The 21,037-nt window shown below is 52.1% G+C and overlaps 2 protein-coding genes across 2 annotated transcripts in view; one reads left to right on the forward strand and one right to left on the reverse strand.

The window, feature by feature from the left end:
• The window catches only part of LOC136374709 (puromycin-sensitive aminopeptidase-like protein), a gene marked incomplete at its 3' end in the record, with an annotated part of 29,764 nt that extends 27,461 nt beyond the window's left edge, over positions 1-2,303 (reverse strand). The window contains exon 1 of the mRNA XM_066340100.1: positions 2,126-2,303. Within this exon, the coding sequence (XP_066196197.1) occupies positions 2,126-2,248 (123 nt within the window). The remainder of the gene's footprint in view (positions 1-2,125) is intronic.
• A 7,024-nt stretch (positions 2,304-9,327) lies between these two features.
• Positions 9,328-19,475, forward strand: MRPL45 (mitochondrial ribosomal protein L45). The gene is made up of 8 exons (XM_066340101.1): positions 9,328-9,412; positions 9,536-9,725; positions 10,743-10,860; positions 12,086-12,184; positions 13,281-13,329; positions 15,645-15,794; positions 17,602-17,775; positions 19,099-19,475. Exons 1-8 carry the CDS (start codon positions 9,356-9,358, stop codon positions 19,156-19,158), a joined length of 897 nt encoding a protein of 298 aa, XP_066196198.1. The 5' UTR covers positions 9,328-9,355; the 3' UTR covers positions 19,159-19,475.
• Positions 19,476-21,037: the final 1,562 nt, after the last annotated feature.

A 21,037-nucleotide genomic window follows, 5' to 3' on the forward strand; every position in this document is an offset into this window, starting at 1 on the left:
TACCAGAGGAGCTCCTCCAGGATGTGAATAAGGGGTTTTGGGGTTTTTTATTTAAATTTTTTTTTCTGTCTCCTCTCTCCTGTGGGGACACCAGAGCAGCTCCTCTGGGATGTGAATAAAGATTTTTGGGGTTTTTTTGTTGAGTTTTTTATTCCATTTTTTTTTCTCTCCAGTGAGGACACAAGAGGAGCTCCTCCAGAATGTGAATAAGGGTTTTTTGGGTTTTTTTTCTGGTTGAGCTTTTTATTTCATTTTTTTTTCCTCTCCTCTCTCCTGTGGGGACACCAGAGCAGCTCCTCCTGAACATGAATAAGAGTTTTTTGGGTTGTTTTTTTTACAGCCTGAAGAACCTGTGGAGTTTTCATTGCTTTTCCTCAGCTCATGCCTCCAGTGCTGGTGAAGAAACTCAAGATCCCACACCTCCAGCTAAAACCTGCTGCTCCAAGAATCCAGGATACCCCAAAAAAACCTCCCCAAAAATAAAACAACCCCAAAAAAAAACCCCTACAAACCAACCAAGAGGAACCCCTGAGCATTCCTACATCCCAAAGAACTTCCCAAGGCTCCTCTCTCCTCAGCTAGTGGCTTCAAAAGCTTCCAAATCCCGCTCTGCTCCTGCCCTGGGGGTTATTTTTAACCTGGATGAGTTCAGTGATCCCATTTACAGCCCCACAGCTGGAACGGGGCCGGGCAACAGCAACTCTGCTGCCAGCACAGGAATAAAAGTGTCTGGGATTAAAGCTGGAAGGGATGGGGAATTTCTTTTAAAACAGGGCATTTTTTAAAATTTTTTTTAATTATTTTTGCCTTTTTTTTTTGGTTTTAAACTAAAATGCGGCTAAAAAGAAATAAAATTAAATTAAAAGTGTCGAGGTTGGAAGGAAAACCTCCCCTGAGCCGGGATCAAATCCAGCAGGAGACTTAAAGGTTTTTTGTTGTTTTGTTGTTTTTTTTTTTAAATTCGTGCTGTTCACATGACGCCGAGTTCCTCGTGTCTCCTTTGGGTTCCTGCAAAGGTCCCTAAAGTCACAAGATTTCCTCCTCGTCCCCTTCCTCAGGGGGAAAAAACTCACCCTCCTCTTTTACCTGTGCGGGTTTTATTGCCTCTTTGCGTTTATTACCTCGCTTTAAAACCAGGTTGAATCAGCCCTTTTAAAGCTCACATCTTAAGACTTAAAAAAAATCTCCTTTTAAATATTTTTTTTTGTGAGCTCTCCGAGCAACCATCTAATGTGCAGGAGGAAAAAAAAAAAAAAAAAAAGAAAACAAATCAAGGAAAAACCCAAACAGAATTCAATCTCAAATCGCAACGGGGGAGGAAGAAATAAAAAATAAGAGAAAATCTGTCAATAAAAATTAGCCGTGAAAGCTATTCGGGAAATAGAAAAATGATAAAATTCGGGAAATCTCGGCCCGAGCGGCCGATGCCAGTGACTGGGAGAGACTCGAAGGATTTCACAGAACTGGTTCCGGCTCCGAAACACGAGCACGGCCAGGAGGATTTTTTTTTTTTTTCTCGCTTCGCAGGATAAATTTTAAATAATAATAATAATAATAATAAAAAACCGCAGCAAACCGCGGCGTTTCGGGCCGGCCCAGCCTCTCCCATCCCGGTGCCACAGCCGCGGCCTACCCTCACACACCGGGCACACGCTTCTCCAGCCAAACCCCGAACCATCCCCGGGGAAAACCGGGGAAAACCGGGGAAACCGGGCACCGCGGGGGGATCCCCGAGGGGTGAGCGGCTCCGGGACGCCGGCCCATCCCCGGGGAGATGCCGGTGATCCCGGGAGGAGCCGCGGGGCCTCGGCGGCTTTGGGCGGATCCCGGTGTAAGCCCGAGGGCCGTGAGGGAGCCGGGCTCACGGAGCGCCTGTGGACGGGCGCTGAGGGGAAACTCACAGCGGGGAGAGGCCGGGGGCCTCCCTGCACCTGCCCCGGAGCCACCCTCAGCGCACGGCCGGGACAGAGAACACCCTCAGCGGGCGAGGAGCATCCATGGTCCCCCGAGAGCGGCCGGCGGGACCCCTCAGAGGAGGAGCGCCAAGAGGAGGATGACGATGATGATGATGAGGAAGAAGCAGCAGTGTGGCGGCCCAGCGGCGGGGGAAGGGGAGCCCCCGTACCTGCACGGCGGCCTCCAGCTTGCCCTCGAAGGTGAAGTCGATGAGGTCCGGCTTGAGGCAGAGCCCATAGTTGAGGGGGGACACGTCGGCGGGCAGCCGCTCGAACGGCCGCTTCTCCGGCATGGCGGGAGCGCGGCGGCGGCGGGGCTGCGCCCCCCCCGGCGGGGCGGCGCGGGAAGGGCGGCGCGCGGCGGCGGCTCCGCACCGACAGCACCGGGAGCGAGCGGCGGCGGCGGCGGCGGCGGGAGCGGCGGAGGAGGAGGAGGAGGAAGATGAGGAGGAAGGAGGGAGGAGGAGGAGGAGGAGGGAGGGGCGGGGGCGCGCGCGCGCGCTCCCGACTGGAGGCGGCCGCGGTTGTGGGAGCGCGGGGAGAGGAGAGCGGAGAGCGGAGAGGGAGGGAAGGGAGGGAGGGGGAAGGGAGGGAGAGAGGGAGGGAGGGAGGCACGCACGCGGACGGCGCGTGCGCGTGCGCGCGGCGGCGCCACGCGGCCGCGCACGTAGCGCGCGATAGGGGGAGGCGGAGGGGGGAGAGGGGGAGGGCGGGAAAGGCGGCGGGAGGAGTTGCGTAAGAGGCGGGGCGCAGTGCGCATGCGCGGGGACACGCCCCGTCAGGACACGCCCCCGGCCTCTGCCCCTGGGACACGCCCCCTGCCCGTGCTGCCGGGCGGGGCGGCCCCGGGAACGGGGATCCCGGTGTGAATGGGGATCCCGGTGTGTGTGTGTTAATGGGGATCCTGGTGAGCCCCGGGAACGGGGATCCCGGTGTGAATGGGGATCCCGGTGTGTGTGTGTTAATGGGGATCCTGGTGAGCCCCGGGAACGGGGATCCCGGTGTGAATGGGGATCCCGGTGTGTGTGTGTTAACGGGGATCCCGGTGTGTGTGTGTTAATGGGGATCCCGGTGTGAATGGGGATCCCGGTGTGTGTGTTAATGGGGATCCTGGTGAGCCCCGGGAACGGGGATCCCGGTGTGAATGGGGATCCCGGTGTGTGTGTGTGTTAATGGGGATCCTGGTGAGCCCCGGGAACGGGGATCCCGGTGTGAATGGGGATCCCGGTGAGCCCCGGGAACGGGGATCCCGGTGTGAATGGGGATCCCGGTGTGTGTGTGTTAATGGGGATCCTGGTGAGCCCCGGGAACGGGGATCCCGGTGTGAATGGGGATCCCGGTGTGTGTGTGTTAACGGGGATCCCGGTGTGTGTGTGTTAATGGGGATCCCGGTGTGAATGGGGATCCCGGTGTGTGTGTTAATGGGGATCCTGGTGAGCCCCGGGAACGGGGATCCCGGTGTGAATGGGGATCCCGGTGTGTGTGTGTTAACGGGGATCCCGGTGTGTGTGTGTTAATGGGGATCCCGGTGTGAATGGGGATCCCGGTGTGTGTGTTAATGGGGATCCTGGTGAGCCCCGGGAACGGGGATCCTGGTGTGTGTGTTAATGGGGATCCCGGTGTGCCCCGGGAACGGGGATCCCGGTGTGAATGGGGATCACGGTGGGCCCCGGGAATGGGGATCCCGGTGTGTGTGTTAATGGGGATCCCGGTGTGCCCCGGGAATGGGGATCCCGGTGTGTGTGTTAATGGGGATCCCGGTGTGAATGGGGATCCCGGTGTGCCCCGGGAATGGGGATCCCGGTGTGTGTGTTAATGGGGATCCCGGTGTGAATGGGGATCCCGGTGTGCCCCGGGAATGGGGATCCCGGTGTGTGTGTTAATGGGGATCCCGGTGTGTGTGTTAATGGGGGATCCCGGTGAGCCCCGGTAATGGGGATTAATTGGGGTCGCCTGGCCTGGGTGGGGATTGGCACCCCGTTAATTAACTGGATTGGCACCCAGTTAATGAGGGGCTCCTGTTTTAGGGGTGACAGTGGCACGGGCATCCCATTAATGGGCCATCCCAGTACTCCCAGTTTGGGGGGACGGCAGCTCCAGGGTCTCCCAGTGCACTCAGATGCGGGGACAGAGCCAGAATGGTGCCCCCGTCATTGAGCCAACGCCCATTTCCCTCTTTATTCTCTGCATTTCAATTTTATTATTATTATTATTTCAATTTTCTCCCTTTCCCCAGCAGACCCCAAACCAGTGCAGACCGGGGTTATCCCATGCAGCCCTCTGAGCACCCCTCGGCCCCGGGCAGCGCCTGTCCCTCGTGTCTGGAGGACACAGGTCCCTTTCTCCAGGGATTCGGCCGCTCCTGTGCCCCCCAGAGAAGGCAGCAGAGCTCGGGCTGCGGCTGTCAGCCAACCTCCGGCATGAAAATCGGTGAAATCAGAGAAAAACCTCTCGGGTTTTGCCGCAGAAATGGAATGTCTTGTCCACCAGGTTTGTCCAGGCAGCAGCGTGGGCTTGGTTTTCTCCCCACCCTGAGCCTATAACCGCTTTCTTCCTCCTCCTCCTCCTCCTCCTCCTCCTCCTCCTCCTCCTCCTTTTCTTCCTCATGCTTCAAATGCAGCATCCAGGTCAATCCTGGCTGTTGCAGGACTCCCAGGAAAACCTTTTGTGGCCAGGTTCACATCCTATACATTTTTGGAAAAAAAAAAAATCTGAATTTTTTGGGCACGAAGACCCCAAGATCCTGCAGCCCTTTGAGGCCAAAAAATCCACAATCAAGGAAAAAAAAAAAAAAAAAAAAAAAAAAAAAAAAAAAAAAAAATTCCAGCAGCTTTTCCTGCACCCAGCGTTTGGGATGGCAGCCACAGCCCCCAAACGCTCTGGAGTTTGGATCCAGGAATTCACCCACTGGGTGTTAAATATGGATTTAATTAACCTCAGCCTCCCAAAAGGGCTGTGAAGGCTTTGGGGGTGCCACAATCCACCCTCGATTGAAGGAGGAGGCTGGGAATCATTCTTAACCTTCCACCGCTGGAAACCGAGATTGATTTTTTTTTCTTTAATCCCATTCCTTCCCCGACGAGATTTATTTTTTGTTAAAAGTGCTACTTCGCTGTTAAAAAAAAAATAACTTAGTGCTGAGCCAGGGAGCAAAGGGAGGGAGCAGCGATTTGAGGAGGGGAGTTGGACTCGAGGTAGGCAGCAGGGATTCGAGGAGGGAACGGGGAATTTCAGGGAGGAAAAGGGATGTGAGGATGGGAAAAGGGATTTGAGGAGGGGAGTAGAGACTCAAGGCAGGGATTTGAGGGAAGGAGCAGGAATTCGGGAGAGGGGAGGCGGGATTTGAGTTGAGGAATGGGATTCGAGGCGGAGAGAGAGGGAAGAAAGGGTTCGAGAGGGGAGAAAGGGTTCGAGAGGGGAGAAAGGGTTCGAGAGGGAAGAAAGGGTTCGAGAGGGGAGAAAGGGTTCGAGAGGGAAGAAAGGGTTCGAGAGGGAAGAAAGGGTTCGAGAGGGGAGAAAGGGTTCGAGAGGGAAGAAAGAGTTCCAGGAAGGGAATTCCTGGAAGGGATTCCAGGGAGGGAACTGGGATTCACTGAGACCTGGAGGAGCCGGCGGCACAAACCGGGGCGAGGGAGAAAGTACAGACAGCTCTCAGCACTTCGTCACCAAAAAAAAAAAAAAACAACCAAAAAATCAAAAAAAGAATAAAAAAAAAACAAACCCAGCGCTGCCCGAGCCCGGGTTCATCCGGGGCTGCCGCGGGGCCGCATTGTGCTGCAGAGCCCCGCGGAGGGCAAGGGAGACAAGGGAACAGCTGGAAACAGCTGGAAACAGCTGGAGCCGCGCGGGGGGTTCGGGCAGCTGCCGCCCTGCTCCGTCCTGCCAGCTCACAGCGCCTCGGCGGGACACGGGACACGGGGACACGGGACACGGGGATATGGGGACATGGGGATATGGGGACATGGGGATATGGGGATAGGAGGACATGGGGACATGGGGACACGGGGACATGGGGACACGGGACATGGGGACACGGGACATGGGGATATGGGGACATGGGGACACGGGGACATGGGGACACGGGACATGGGGATATGGGGATATGGGGACACGGGGACATGAGGACATGGGGACATGGGGACATGGGGATATGGGGATATGGGGACACGGGGATATGGGGACACGGGACATGGGGACACGGGGATACGGGACAGGGGGACACGGGGACATGAGGACATGGGGATATGGGGACACGGGACAGGGGGACATGGGGACATGGGGATATGGGGATACGGGGACACGGGACACGGGGACATGGGGATACGGGGATATGGGGATATGGGGACACGGGGACAGGGGGACATGGGGATAGGGGGACATGGGGACACGGGACATGGGGATATGGGGAAATGGGGACACGGGGACATGGGGACATGGGGGACATAGGGACATGGGGACATGGGGACACCGGACATGGGGACAGGGGGACATGGGGATACGGGGCCATGGGGATACGGGGATATGGGATACGGGATACGGGACACGGGGACAGGGGGACACGGGGCAGGCTGCGGGCTGAGGGGACATCCCGCTCCAGGGAATGTTCGGGGATTTTATGGAATGCCCACGGTTCGGACAGGAGGCTCCGGATGGGGATTTGCAGCCCAGGATTGAACTCGGCCCGGCCGTGCCACACTTGGGGACACGCCGAGGCCACCTCGGACAAACCAACTGTGCCGTGGTGCTGTGAGGAGGACAAAAATCGCTGTCCCCTGTCCCCTTGGCACCGCGGGTGACTGTCCCTGGCAGAGGCACGGGGAAGGTCAGGGGCGGGATAAAACTATTCCTGGAGCAGAGCTGCCGGGCTCCGCGGGAGAGGAGAGGAGGGGATTGTCTCCTCCGAGCTTTAATTCCAATCGCGGGTGGCCTCGGGGTCACTGGGTGCGCTCCTGGGCGCCCAAAGGAGGGGCTCGGGGGCCGCGGGGCTTGTGCTGGCCAAAAAGCTCCGGGCGCTTTTCGCAGGAGCTGCTCCGCACGGGAAGGTGCTGGGAGGGGATAGATGCTGCTGTCAGCAGGAATGCAGAAAAAAAAAAAAAAAAAAAAAAAGGAAAAATAATCATAATAAAAAAAGAATAGAAAGAAAGAGAGAAAGAGAGAAAGAGCGAGGCTCCACGGAGAAAGCCGAGGGGGAAAGCCAAACCGGGTTTGTGCCGGCCAAACCGGGCTCTCCTGTAGTGCCAGACTGGAGAAGGGCCCGGGGACAAACGGACGGGGTGGAAACCAGGAGCTGTAATTATCCCGGAGCCTCTGCAGCCACCAACCGCTGTCAGCGCTCCCTTCTAATTAGGACCAAAAAAAAAAAAAAAAAAAAAAAAAAAAAAATTAGAAAAAAAAATTAAAGAAAATTCCCAAGAGAGGTTTTGGGGTTTTTTTTTTTTTCTCTTTTCTTCTCTTTCTCTCGCCGGGGTTTTCGCCGTGGCAGCCGGGAGCAGCCGGAGGGCACCGGCTAATCCTGCCCCGCAGGTCTGGGCCGCCGGCTTAGGGCTGGAATCTCTGGTATTCGGGAGCACGGGGACAACAGCGAGCAGCTCCCGGGGCCTCTCGCTCCGCGGGTCATTCCCGGCGGATTGGGAAGCGTTTGAGGTTTTTTTTTTTTTATCCCTGGATTTTTTTTTTCTCTCCTCTCCGTGTGTGCGTGCGGCTCTGCCCGTCCCCTCCCGGGCACCTGGGACAAAGTTGCACAAGGATGGAGTGAAAAATGTGGCCAAACCCCTGCCTGGAGCTGGCGGGGACAGTTTGGGGCGGGTGCTGAGCCCTGAGCCCTGCTCTGATCTCGCTCTCCCACGGCATGAATCCCCAGCGTGGCGCTTTTGCAAGAAAGGCACAGGTTGGGGACATCATCATCATCATCCAGTGGCATCTCCATGGCCTCATCCCAAATTTCCTCCGGGATGCTCCCAGGCCCAACCCGCCCCCTCAGGAGCATCCCAGGGGCAAAGGACGTGGCTCTAAAGGGTTCCAGAGCTGCTAAAGCTGCCCACGGAGGTGAAACCGGCCGCGCTGGGAAAATCCAGCCCCACCGCTGCCGAGCCGTGGGAAAGCGCCGTGGCCGTGGGGCTCCGGGGCCGGTGACTCAACCCCGGCTGCTCCAGGATTAGCTCCAAAACCCGGGCCTTCATCCCGGTTTTCCAGAGCTTATCCCACCGGGGGGGTGCTGCGGGAAGAGCTCTGTGTTATTTTTTGCCCGCTCCGGCGAGCATCACGCCGAATTTTGGGGAGGCTCTGGGGGGGCTGCAGAGGTGACCCCCCACCCAAAGGTGCCCATGGCCACCCCTGCCCAGCCCCGCACGGCCGCTCCCGGCTCGTCCCCGCCGCCGCTGGGCTCCGATAAGAGCTCGGGGCCGGGATCAACGGTCCGGGGCAGAGCGGAGCAGCCGTCACTACACATTAACCAGCTGTCCGATGGAGCAACGCGGCCCCGGAGCCAAGATCAACAGTCCCCAAAGCGAACTGGGAGCGGGGCCAGGAGCAGCCAGCGCGGCCGGAGCCCCCCGCTGCCCCCCGGCCTTCGCACCGCCGGGGCTGGGGGTGGCGTGGGCGGGTGACGAGCATCCCCCGGTGTCCCCGCGGCTCGCAGGGATGGGGTTTTATAAGGGGAGAAGGTTTGGGATGAGCCGGTTCGTGTTTTAGGGCGGAGGTGCTGCGGCTTGGATTGTCCATGGGGTGTTTTGGAGAGACCCCCGAGCCCCCCCAGGCTCTGCTGGCAGCATCCCGGGGGTGTCACATCCTGGGGACATCCAGAGGGACCCCGAGCTGCCATCCCACACCAGCGCCGGGGGCTGCCGAGATGTGAAACCCCAAAAACCCATCGGATAAAACCCGCTGGGGTGTGAAGGAGCCCGGGGGCGGGGGGGTTCCGCGGGGTGACTACACAGATCTGGGGGGGCTCTGCTGGGCCACAGGAGCCCCGGGGGTCTGCGGGGACAAACCTGGGGGTCCGGGCTGGGGGCTCTGTGTGCCCGGGAGGGCCGTGCGGGTTTAGAGGGGGGGTCTCTGCAGGTCCAGCGGGGGTCAGCGGTTCTGGGGGCCTGTCGCACGTGTGACCCGTGTGGGGGATGGGCAGGGGGACATCCCCCCCACCCCCACCCCGCACTGCACCGCGCTGGTGGGGGAGGGGTGATTTGGGTGTGGGCGGAGCCTCCCGCGCTGGCCCCGCCCACCGCGGGGGCTCCGCAGCCGATGGAATTTTCCACTCGCGGGCGCGGCGCGGGTTCCCGCCGGCCACGCCCCTTCCCGCGAGAACGCGCCCCCGAGGCCACGCCCACCCCTCCGGCCGCGCTCTAGGCCCCGCCCCCTTCCCTTCCCGGCATCCCCCGCGGCGGCGGCGGCGGGGGGACAAGATGGCGGCCGCCATGGCGGCGGGGCTGCGCCTCAGCGGCCCGCGCCTCTGCTGGAAGGTGGGGACGGGAGGAGCGGCTGTGGGGGCCGCTGAGCCGTGTGCGTGCGGGGAGAGCGAGCGCGGGAAGGCCTTAGCGTGTGAGAAACGCGAGGGGGAATAAATGAATGTTGCCTCTCCTCAGGCTGCCGAGGCCCTGCTCCGTCCCGGCGCGTCCTGTGTGGTGGTGCCGGTGAGGAGCAGGAGGAAAACCCCGCGGGTGCCCGAGTGGGCCCGGGAGCTGAGCGCTGAGGAGAGGGAGAGACGCCTCAAGTGCTCGGAGCCCATCTTCCCTGACGAGCGCATAGAGCGCAGCTTCTTCTTGGCTTGCACGGGTACGGCAGCGCCCAGGGGAGACAGAGCGGTGTCCTGAGAGGGGGAATGAGGGGACATCAGGCTGAATTCTTGCCGCTTTGTTCTGTATGGTGAGGAGGAGAGGTTGTCCTGCCTCGTCTCCGAAGCTGTTGGTGTTTCCTTATCGTAAATCGTGGAATTGCGGAGTGGTTTGGGTTGGGAAAGCCTCTCTAATGTCACCGCTGCCATGGGCAGGGACACCTCTCATTGTCCCTGGGTGTTCCAAACCCCATCCAGCCTGGCCTGGGACAATTCCAGAGATCCAGGGGCAGCCACAGCTGCTCTGGGAATTCCCTCCCAGTCCCTCCTCACTCTCTCAGGGAGAAATTTCTTCCCAAAATCCCTCTCTGACTCCATTTCTCCCTCTGTGAAAGTGGAGCAATGCTCCGTGGATTTGGAAATTTTGGCATCATGGAATGGTTTGGGTGGGAAGGGACCTGAAATCCCATCCTGTGCCATGGGCAGGGACACCTCCCACTGTCCCTGGGTGTTTCAGCCTCGGCCTGGGACAATTCCAGAGATCCAGGGGCAGCCACAGCTGCTCTGGGAATTCCCTCCCAGTCCCTCCTCACTCTCTCAGGGAGAAATTCCTCCCCAAATCCCTCTCTGACTCCATTTCTCCCCCTGTGAAAGTGGAGCAATGCTCTGTGGGTTTGGGAAGTGGCACCATGGGATGGTTTGGGTGGGAAGGGACCTGAAATCCTGTGTCACCTCTCACTGTCCCTGGGTGCTCCAGCCTGGCCTGGGACAATTCCAGAGATCCAGGAGCATCCACACCTCTGAGAATTCCCTCTCATCTTCTTCCCACCCTCTCAAGAAGAAATTCCCCCCTCAAAAATCTCTAAAACTAACTTTTAAATCCAATTTTCCCCCCCTTTTCCCTGAGCTGTGAGGGAAGAGCAGAGAGCAGGGCCAGCTCATCCTGGGGATCCTCTGCCTGCTCCCATTTCCCCTCTCCATCCCCTGAGCCTCTCCCTGAGCTGCTTTTCCCCTCCCAGCTGAGATCATGGATCCCTACGTCCCTCCCGAGGGCGATGCCCGCCTCAGCTCGCTCTCCAAGGACGGGGTGAAGCAGCAGATGCAGAAGCTGAGGCAGACTGCGGCCTCCCAGCTGGCGTACGTACCCCCTCGTTAGTTAATTAGCCTCGTTAGTCAGTCCCAGCGGCTTCGTTTTGGTTGGTTTGGGGGAGATGTTGCTCTGCTGGTTCTTCTCCGGGCTGGGCAGGACCTCAGAGGTCACCTCAGAATATCTCCAGGTCATGTTCAGGTTATCTGGGAACCACCAAATACTCTCAAAATTGCTCCAGGCCATCCCAGGATCCCCCAAATCCCCTCAAAATTCCCCTCAGGATCCCCCAGGTCACCTCCAGGCCACCTGGGACCCCCCCAGATCCTCTCAAAATTCCTCCACACTACCTCAGGATCCCCCAAATCCCCTCACAATTCCCCTCAGGGTCCCCCAGGTCACCTTCAGGTCACCTGGGAACCCCCAGATCCTCTCAAAATTGCTCCAGACCACCCCAGGACCCCCCAAATCCCCTCAAAACCCCCCCAGGTCACCTCCAGGTCACCTGGGACCCCCCAGATCCTTTCAAAATTCCCCCAGACCACCCCAGGATCCCTCAAAACCTCCCTAGGATCCCCCAGGTCACCTCCAGGTCGCCTGGGACCTCCCAGATCCTCTCAAAACTCTCCCAAATCCCCACCAGGACCCTCCAACTCCCACTGTGTTCCCCCCAGGTCACCTCCAGGCCTCTCAGGACCCCCTGAATTCCTCCCTCAAACCCCGCCCAGGTCACCTCCAGACCACCTGGGACCCCCCAGATCCTCTCCAGACCACCCCAGGGTCTCCCAAATCCCCTCAAAAACCCCCAGGAGCTCCCCTGTGTGTCCTCCCAGGTCACCTCCAGGCCACCCAGGAGCCTCCAAATCCCCTCAAAATTCCCCCAAATCTCCCTCAGGACCCCTCAAGTCACCTCCAGCCCACCTGGAACCCCCCAGAATCCCCTCAGATCCCTCCCAGGACCTCCCTGTGTCACCTCCAGGCCACTCAGGGTCCCCAAAATCCCCTCAAAACTCCCCTAAATCCCCCCAGGTGACCTTCAAACCCCTCCCAGGTCACCTCCACACCACCTGGGACCCCCCAGATCCCCTCAAAAACTCTTTTTCTCTTTTCTGAGCCCCTGAAGGATTTTGTCTCAGTGGGAGGATCTCCAATTCTCAGCTGGTCAAAGCTGGGATTGAATCCTGTAGGATCCAAACCTCCAGGACAGCTCCCAATTAATTGTGTCCTTCATTTTTACTTTTATTTTATTAATTTTACATAAATTTCCTTTCCCAGGCTGAGGAAGATCAAGGATCACGACCCGGATTTCAGCATCAAAACCTTCCCTGAGAAAGCCCAGGAGATTTTTATTGAGGCTCACAACTCCCTGGCAAAGTGGGGCTGGGGTTTGGGGGGAAAAAGGGGGAATTTTGGGGTAAAAGTGGGGATTTATGGGGAGAAAGGGGAAATTCTGGGGTAAAAGTGGGAATTTATGGGGAGAAAGGGGAAATTCTGGGGTAAAAGTGGGAATTTATGGGGAGAAAGGGGAAATTCTGGGGTAAAAGTGGGAATTTATGGGGAGAAAGGGGAAATTCTGGGGTAAAGTGGGAATTTATGGGGAGAAAGGGGAAATTCTGGGGTAAAAGTGGGAATTTATGGGGAGAAAGGGGAAATTCTGGGGTAAAAGTGGGAATTTATGGGGAGAAAGGGGAAATTCTGGGGTAAAAGTGGGAATTTATGGGGAGAAAGGGGAAATTCGGGGGTAAAAGTGGGAATTTATGGGGAGAAAGGGGAAATTCTGGGGTAAAAGTGGAATTTTTGGGGAGAAAGGGGAAATTCTGGGGTAAAAGTGGGAATTTATGGGGAGAAAGGGGAAATTCTGGGGTAAAAGTGGGAATTTATGGGGAGAAAGGGGAAATTCTGGGGTAAAAGTGGGAATTTATGGGGGAAAATGTGGAATTTCTGAGGGAAAAGGGGGAATTGGTGGTGGTAAAAGCAGGAATTTGGAGGGGGAAGTGGAAATTTCTGGGGGAAAAGTGAGAATTGGGGGGAAAGGAGAAATTTGTGGAGGGGAGGCAGAAATTTCTGGGGTAAAAGGATGAATTTGTGGGGGGAAAGGTGGAATTTTTGGGGTGAAAGTGGGAATTTCTAAGGGGAAAGGAGGAATTTGTGGAGGAAAACAGGAATTGAGGGGGAAGTGAGAGTTTTTTGGGGGGATAAAAGGAATTTTGGGAGGATAAAAAGGGGCGTAAAAGGAGGAATTTTGGGGCGTAAAAGGAGGAATTTTGGGGCGTAAAAGGAGGAATTTTGGGGCGTAAAAGGAGGAATTTTGGGGCGTAAAAGGAGGAATTTTTGGGGCGTAAAAGCAGGAATTTTGGGGCGTAAAAGCAGGAAATTTGGAGGGATAAAAACAAGAATTTGTGGAGGAAAAGATGGAATTTGTAAGGAGCTCCTCATCCTGTGCTGAAATGACCAGAAAATTCTTTTACAGCTTCAACAAGCAGAAGCTTCACTCGCTGGTGACCGAGCGCTGTTACCCCGTAAGTGCCCTGGATTTTTGGGATATTCTCAGCTGGAATCCAGCCCCAGGGATCATCAATCCATGGCCTGGCCCTGCCCACCACAATCCCAACAATCCTCTCTGAATTTGATCCTTTATCTCGTTTTTAATCAAATTTCTACTTTTTTTTTAAGGTTTTTTAAACCCGGCATTTAAAACTCTTCAAATTTCATTTTTAATAAATTTTTTCCATTTTTTAAGGTTTTTTAAAGCTGGCATTTAAAACTCTTCAAATTTCATTTTTAATAGAATTTGTCTATTATATTTTTTTAAGGGTTTCTAAACCTGGCATTTAAAACTCTCAAAATTCCATTTTTAATACAATTTTTCCATTAAAATTTTTTAAGACTTTCTAAACCTGGCATTTAAAACTCTCCAAATTTCATTCTCTGCCTCATTTTTAATAACGTTTCTCCATTATTTATTTTTGGAAATTTTTAAGGCTTTCTAAACCTGACAGTGCCTTATTATTATTATTTTTTAATTTTTTTAATTTTTTTTTTTTGGCTGGGCACAGCAGAGAGCTGGGAATAAAAAACCCCAAAAATTAATCAACAACCCCAAAACTAATCCAGAATGAAATATTCTGATGTTTTCTTCTTGCCTCATTCACAACCAAACCGAGTTAGAGCTGCTGATTTATTTTTTTTTAATTAGTTAAATTAATTTTTAATTTTTTATTTATTTTAAATTAAACTTAAAATTTTAAATTTTAAATTTTTAAATTTTAAATTGGAATTAAATTAAAATTTTAATTTTTAATTTATTTTAAATTACTTATTTATTTTAAATTAAATGTATTTTATTTTTGAATTTATTTTAATTATTTCAAATTATTTTTAAATTTACTTTAAATTTATTTGTTTATTTTAAATTAATTTAATTTTTATTTTAAAATTTAATTTATTAAAAATCTATTTATTTTAAATTTATTGCCGTCAATACATTAATTAAATTATCAACTTTTTATTAATTTTAAACTATTTCCTTTCTTTTCGATAATTTAAATTTTTTATTTCAAATTAATTTTTTTACTCATTTACTTTTTTTAGTTATTTCAATTATTTACTTACTTCATTTATTTTACTTATACTTACTTAAATTTTCTATTATTTTCAATCAACCCTTATTTTAAAAAAACCCCTTTAAATACGCTTAAAACTTAAACAAACCGAAATTTTCATCCTACGAATAAACCCAATAAAATAACAACAAATTCATTAAACAATTGGCTGTTTCGCTGGCCTAGCTGAGGACTCACCTGGCCTCTCGTGGCAGGAGCTGGTGCGGGGGAACAGGTTCAGGACCTGTTTATTTATTTTAAATTAAATGTATTTTATTTTTAAATTTATTTTAATTATTTTAAGTTATTTTTAAATTTTACTTTAAATCTATTTATTTTAAATTAATTTAATTCATATTTTTAAATTTAATTTATTAAAAATCTATTTGTTTTAAATTTATTTTAGTCAATACATTAATTAAATTATCAATTTTTTTATTAATGTTAAACGATTTCCTTTCTTTTCGATAATTGAAATTTTTTATTTCAAATTAATTTTTTTGCTCATTTACTTTTTTACTTACTTCAATTACTTACTTAATTTAATTTTCTATTATTTTCAATCAACCCTTTTTTTAAAAAAAAAAATCCGTTTAAATACGCCTAAAACTTAAAAAAACCCCAAATTTTCATCCTACGAATAAACCCAATAAAATAACACCAAATTCATTAAAAGATTGGCTGTTTCCCTGGCCTACCTGAGGACTCACCTGGCCTCTCGTGGCAGGAGCTGGTGCGGGGGAACAGGTTCAGGACCTGTTTATTTATTTTAAATTAAATGTATTTTATTTTTAAATTTATTTTAATTATTTTAAGTTATTTTTAAATTTTACTTTAAATCTATTTATTTTAAATTAATTTAATTGATATTTTAAAAATTAATTTATTTTAAAACTTAGTTATTTTAAATTTATTTTAGTCAATGCATTAATTAAACTATCTATATTTTATTAATTTTAAACGATTTCCTTTCTTTTCGATAATTGAAATTTTTTATTTCAAATTAATTTTTTTTACTCATTCACTTTTTTACTTACTTCAATTACTTAATTGAATTTTCTCTTATTTTCAATCAACCCTTATTTAAAAAAAAAACCCTTTAAATACGCTTAAAACTTAAACGAACCGAAATTTTCATCCTACGAATAAACCCAATAAAATAACACCAAATTCATTAAACAATTGGCTGTTTCCCTGGCCTACCTGAGGACTCACCTGGCCTCTCGTGGCAGGAGCTGGTGCGGGGGAACAGGTTCAGGACGATCCGCTGGCGGTTCCTGGGCTCCCTGCAGCCGCCCCGGGTGGTGCAGCTGCGCTGTGACAGTGTCCTCAACAGGGGCAACCTCTATGGCCAGGTGACAGTCCGGCTGCACAGCCGCCAGGTGAGCCCCGGGGTGGTCCCACAGGGGAGGGGACGCTTTTCCTCCACGGGTTTTGGGTTATCGCCCGTGGATTTATGTTTTCTTTCCACTAGTTCCTGTTTTTCCCCATGAATTTCCATTTTCCTTCCACTAGTTCCCTTTTTCCCCCGTGAATTTCCACTTTCTTTCCACTAATTCCCATTTTCCCCTCATGAATTTGGGCTTTTCCCCTCATGAATTTCCATTTTCTTTCCACTAATTCCCGTTTTCCCCCGTGAATTTCCATTTTCTTTCCACTAATTCCCATTTTCCCCTCACGAATTTGGGCTTTTCCTCCACGAATTTCCGTTTTCCTTCCACTAGTTCCCATTTCCCCCGTGAATTTCCACTTTCCCCCACAAATTTGGGCTTTTCCCCTCACGAATTTCCATTTTCCTTCCACTAATTCCCATTTTCCCCCATGAGTTTCCATTTTCTTTCCATGAATTCTGCCTTTTCCCCCATGAATTTCCATTTTCCTTCCTCTAATTCCCATTTTCCCCCATGAATTTGGGCTTTTCCCCCACAAATTTACATTTTCCCCTCACGAATTCTGGCTTTTGCCCCCACTAATTCTGGCTCTCCCCCCCCACAAATTTACATTTTCCCCTCAGGAATTTGGACTTTTCCCCCACGAATTTCCATTTTCCTTCCACTAGTTCCCATTTCCCCCGTGAATTTCCACTTTCCCCCACAAATTTTGCCGTTTCCCCCACAAAGTTTGCCTTTTCCCCCACAAATTTGGGCTTTTCCCCCATGAATTTCCATTTTCCTTCCACTAGTTCCTGTTTTTCCCATGAATTTGGGCTTTTCCCCTCACGAATTTGGGCTTTTCCCCCCACAAATTTCCATTTTCCTTCCATTAATTCCCATTCTCCCTCACAAATTTTGGCTTTTCCCCCACAAATTTCCATTTTCCTTCCATGAATTTCCATTTTCCCCCATGAATTTTGGCTTTTCCCCACGAGTTTCCATTTTCCTTCCACTAGTTCCTATTTCCCCTTCGAATTTTGGCTTTTCCCCCATGAATTTTGGCTTTTCCCCCATGAATTTTGGCTTTTCCCCCACAAATTTTGGCTTTTCCTCCATAAATTTCCATTTTCCTTCCACTAGTTCCTGTTTTTCCCATGAATTTGGGCTTTTCCCCTCACGAATTTGGGCTTTTCCCCCACAAATTTCCATTTTCTTTCCACAAATTCTGGATTTTCCCCCACAAATTTCCAATTTCCTTCCACTAATTCCCATTCTCCCTCACAAATTTTGGCTTTTCCCCCACAAATTTCCATTTTCCTTCCATGAATTTCCGTTTTCCCCCATGAATTTTGGCTTTTCCCCCACGAATTTCCATCTTTCCTTCCACTAGTTCCTGTTTTTCCTATGAATTTTGGCTTTTCCCCTCACGAATTTGGGCTTTTCCCCCACAAATTTCCATTTTCCTTCCACTAGTTCCCTTTTCCCTCACGAATTTCCACTTTCCCCCACAAATTCTGGCTTTTCCCCCATGAATTTCCATTTTCCTTCCACTAGTTTCTGTTTTTCCTATGAATTTTGGCTTTTCCCCCACGAATTTCCATTTTCCTTCCCCTAATTCCCATTCCCCCCACGACTTTTGGCTGCTGCCAGCCCAACCCGGAGAATCCCAACTTTTTGTGGTTGCAAAACCCTGGGAAACCCCGGGAAATCCTTAAATCCCATCCCATGGGCAGGCACCCCTCCGTCTCTCCCAGCTCACCCCAAACCCCGCCCATCCTGGGTTTATTTTTATTATTTTTGGGGGCTCTTTTCCCAGATTTTGGCCATCTACGACCGCTTTGGGCGGCTGATGTGCGGCGGGGAGGAGGTTCCCAGGGATGTCCTGGAATATGTCGTGTTCGAGAGGTACCTGGTGAATCCCTTCGGCACCTGGAGGATGCACGGGAAGATCGTCCCCGAGTGGGCCCCGCCCAGGGAGCCCATCGTTAAGGTGGGAAAAGGAGGGAGATTCCAGGGAATGTGGAGAGGGATCCCTGGGGGAAAAGGAGTGAGATTCCAGGGAATGTGGAGAGGGATCCCTGGGGAAAAATGAGTGAGATTCCCCAGGGATAAAGGAGGGAGATCCCTGGGGGAAAAGGAGGGAGATTCGAGGGAATGTGGAGAGAGATCTCTGGGGAAAAAGGAGTGAGATTCCAGGGAATGTGGAGAGGGATCCCTGGGGAAAAAGGAGTGAGATTCCCCAGGGATAAAAGAGGGAGATCCCTGGGGGAAAAGGAGAGATCTCCCTGGGGAATGTGGAGAGGGATCCCTGAGGAATGTGGATGGAGATCCCTGGGGGAAAAGGAGTGAGATTCCTGGGGGGAAAGGGGAGAGATCCCGGGGGAGAAAGGAGTAAGATCCCTGGGAAAAAAGGAGGGAGATCCCCAGGGAAAGTGGAGAGGGATCCCTGGGGGAAAAGGGGAGGGAGCCCTGGGGGATGTGGATGGAGATGCCTGGGGAAAAAGGAATGAGATTCCAGGGAATGTGGGGAGAGATCCCTGGGAAAAGTGGGAAGAGATCCCCGAGGAAAAAGGGGGGAAATCCCTGGGGGAAGATGAAGGGAGATCCCAGGGGGGAAAGTGGAGAGGGATCCCCAGGGGAAAGGGGAGGGATCCCTGGGGAAAAAGGAGTGAGATTCCCCAGGGATAAAGGAGGGAGATCCCTGGGGGAAAATGAGTGAGATTCCAGGGAATGTGAGGAAAGATCCCTGGGGAAAAAGGGGAGAGATTCCAGGGAATGTGGAGAGGGATCTCTAGGGGAAAAGGGGAGAGATCCTCAGGGGAAAAAGGAGAGAGATTCCCCAGGGAAAAAGCAGGGAGATCCCTGGGGGAAAGGGGGAGAGATCCTTGGGGGGAAAAAGAGAGGGATCCTTGGGGAGATCCCTAGGGGAAAAGGAAGATATCCCAGGGGGAAGTGGGGAGGGATTCCTGGGGGAAAAGGAGATTCCTGGTGAACATGCAGACCTTCCAGCTCCCTGGGGATCACTCTGGAGGTCAAAGCTGAGTGGTTCAGTTCGGAGTGTCCATGGGATTGTTCCCTGGAGCACCTGGGGCTGGAATGGGAGGTCCAGGGCCTGGGAATGGCTGAGGGATAATTCTGGGAATTATTTCCCCCTGCGCCCGACTTCGGAGGGGAGAATTCCAACATCATTCAAGGCTTCCCATCCCATTCCTTTCTCCTGCCTCCCTCTGATCCCATCTTTTTTCCCTTTCCAGACCCTTCCACTCCCATTTTTTCCAGCTGATTTTTTGGTTTTTGTCCTTTGCTTTTGCAGACGGTGATGATTCCTGCCCCAGCCCCGGATCCCTCACAGGAGCATGAAAATGTGAAGTAGAAAGTTCTGGAACGTGGACAAGGCCACCAAAGAGGCCGGGAGGGAGGATTGGGAATGTGTTGGATGTGGTTGTGCCTTCCCTGGGAGCAAATTTCAGGCTCCAGCCGCTCCAAATTTGTCCTTGAAGGAGCCAGAGGAGCTTGGGAAGGGGCTCTGGGAAGAGCTTGGCTGGGTTTCCATGAGGATGAGGAGCCTCAGGAGCACCCACAGGCCACCCTCTGTCCTGGAATTCCATGGGAGAGCCCTTGGGATGTTTGTCACCTCCGTGGGAGGTGTCACTGGTCGGTCATTAAAACTTCCACCAGTGGCTCTTGGCACTGGGTTGGTTTGTTGTTTTATTTTCCCCATTTGATTTTCTCCCCTGATCCCCAAACTCCCGTTTATTTCAACAGAAACCAGGGAGATTCTTAAATCAGGCTCTGTGGTGAGGGAGGTGCTGCCATTGGAGCTGATAATTGGATTTAAACTGGATTTAATGTCACTTTTTGGCAGAGCTCGTGCTGTCCCTGAGGCACTGGCACCATCCTGTGGGCACGGTGACATTTGCAGCTGTCCCCACTTTTTTCCAAGGTGCCTGGGGTGGGGAAAACACTTTTATTTAATTTATTTTTTTTCCCCCGTGCTTGGGAATAAACCTGTGAGTCTCTTTTTTTTCCCTTTCAGCTCTGCTGAGGCAGTTCTCCTCGCTCACAGAGCAAACCCCTCCCTGCTCCCCCCAAGAACAAACCCTTTTGTGCTGCTTTTTAAACTCAGAGCGTGGGAGAGTTCAGGGAATTCTTTCTTTTCTTCCTGCGGAGCTGTGAAAAGAGGAGCTGTGGCTCCTTTTTTTGCCTCTCACTGGTCCCCTTTTGGGAGGGCTGGAGCTCCTCTTTGTGCTGTGCTGGGACAGGAGCCAGCGGTGGGACTCCTGCCCGTGTCCTTTGGGGTGTCACAATCCCTCTGCTCCTGCTAAAAACAACCCCAAAACCTTTTCCGTGGAGCCTCTGCCTCACTCAGGAGCTTTTTTGGTTTTTTTTTGTTTTAATCTCAGGGCAGGAGGGGATGGAATTCCTGAACCCAGAGGGAGGAGAGGATTGGGATTGTTCAGGCTGGAAAAAGGGGATTTTTTGGGGGAGGGAGGTGACCTCATGGAGGATTCCAGTCCCTGAAGGAGCTGTGGGAACGATGGAGAGAGGGATAGGGTGGGATTTTGGGTGGGAATTCCTCCCTGTGAGGGTGCTGAGGGAATTCCCAGAGAAGCTGTGGATCCCTGGAAGTGTCCAAGGCCAGGCTGGAGCACTCTGGGACAGTGGGAGGTGTCCCTGGATGGGCTTTAAAATCCCTTCCCTCCAAACCTGGGGTTCTGTGGGATTCCCCAGCGCTGGCTCTGAAGGAGAAAGGATTTTTTTGGGGTTAAATGTGGCTTTTTTGGGGAGAGAATGTCCTTTCCTTGCAGTCAGCCCCTCTCCAGCCTCCACTGCTGGATTTCCTCTCCAGCCCTTTCCCTGGGGTAAATCCCAGCTCTTCCCCGCCTCACACACGGAGCGCTCTCCATAGATAATTCCGTTTATTTTCTTGTATTTACACAAAATTACACCGCCAGGACCTTCAGCCTCACGGCCCCGGAGCCCCCAAAACAACTCCAGGGCTGGGCAAAGCTGGGAGCAGCCTCCAGCTGCAGCCTCTTCCTCCAGGGAGGGATGGAGGGATCCAGGGAGGGATGGAGGGATCCAGGGAGGGATGGAGGGATCCAGGGATGGATGGAGGGATCCAGGGATGGATGGAGGGATCCAGGGAGGGAAGGAGGGATGAATGGATGGATGGATGGAGAGATGGAGCCATGGATGGATGGAGGGATGGAACCATGGAAGAATACATGGACGGATGGAATCTCATGGAG

Source organism: Sylvia atricapilla, unplaced genomic scaffold (assembly GCF_009819655.1).
Source record: "Sylvia atricapilla isolate bSylAtr1 unplaced genomic scaffold, bSylAtr1.pri scaffold_106_arrow_ctg1, whole genome shotgun sequence".
NCBI lineage: Eukaryota > Metazoa > Chordata > Aves > Passeriformes > Sylviidae > Sylvia > Sylvia atricapilla.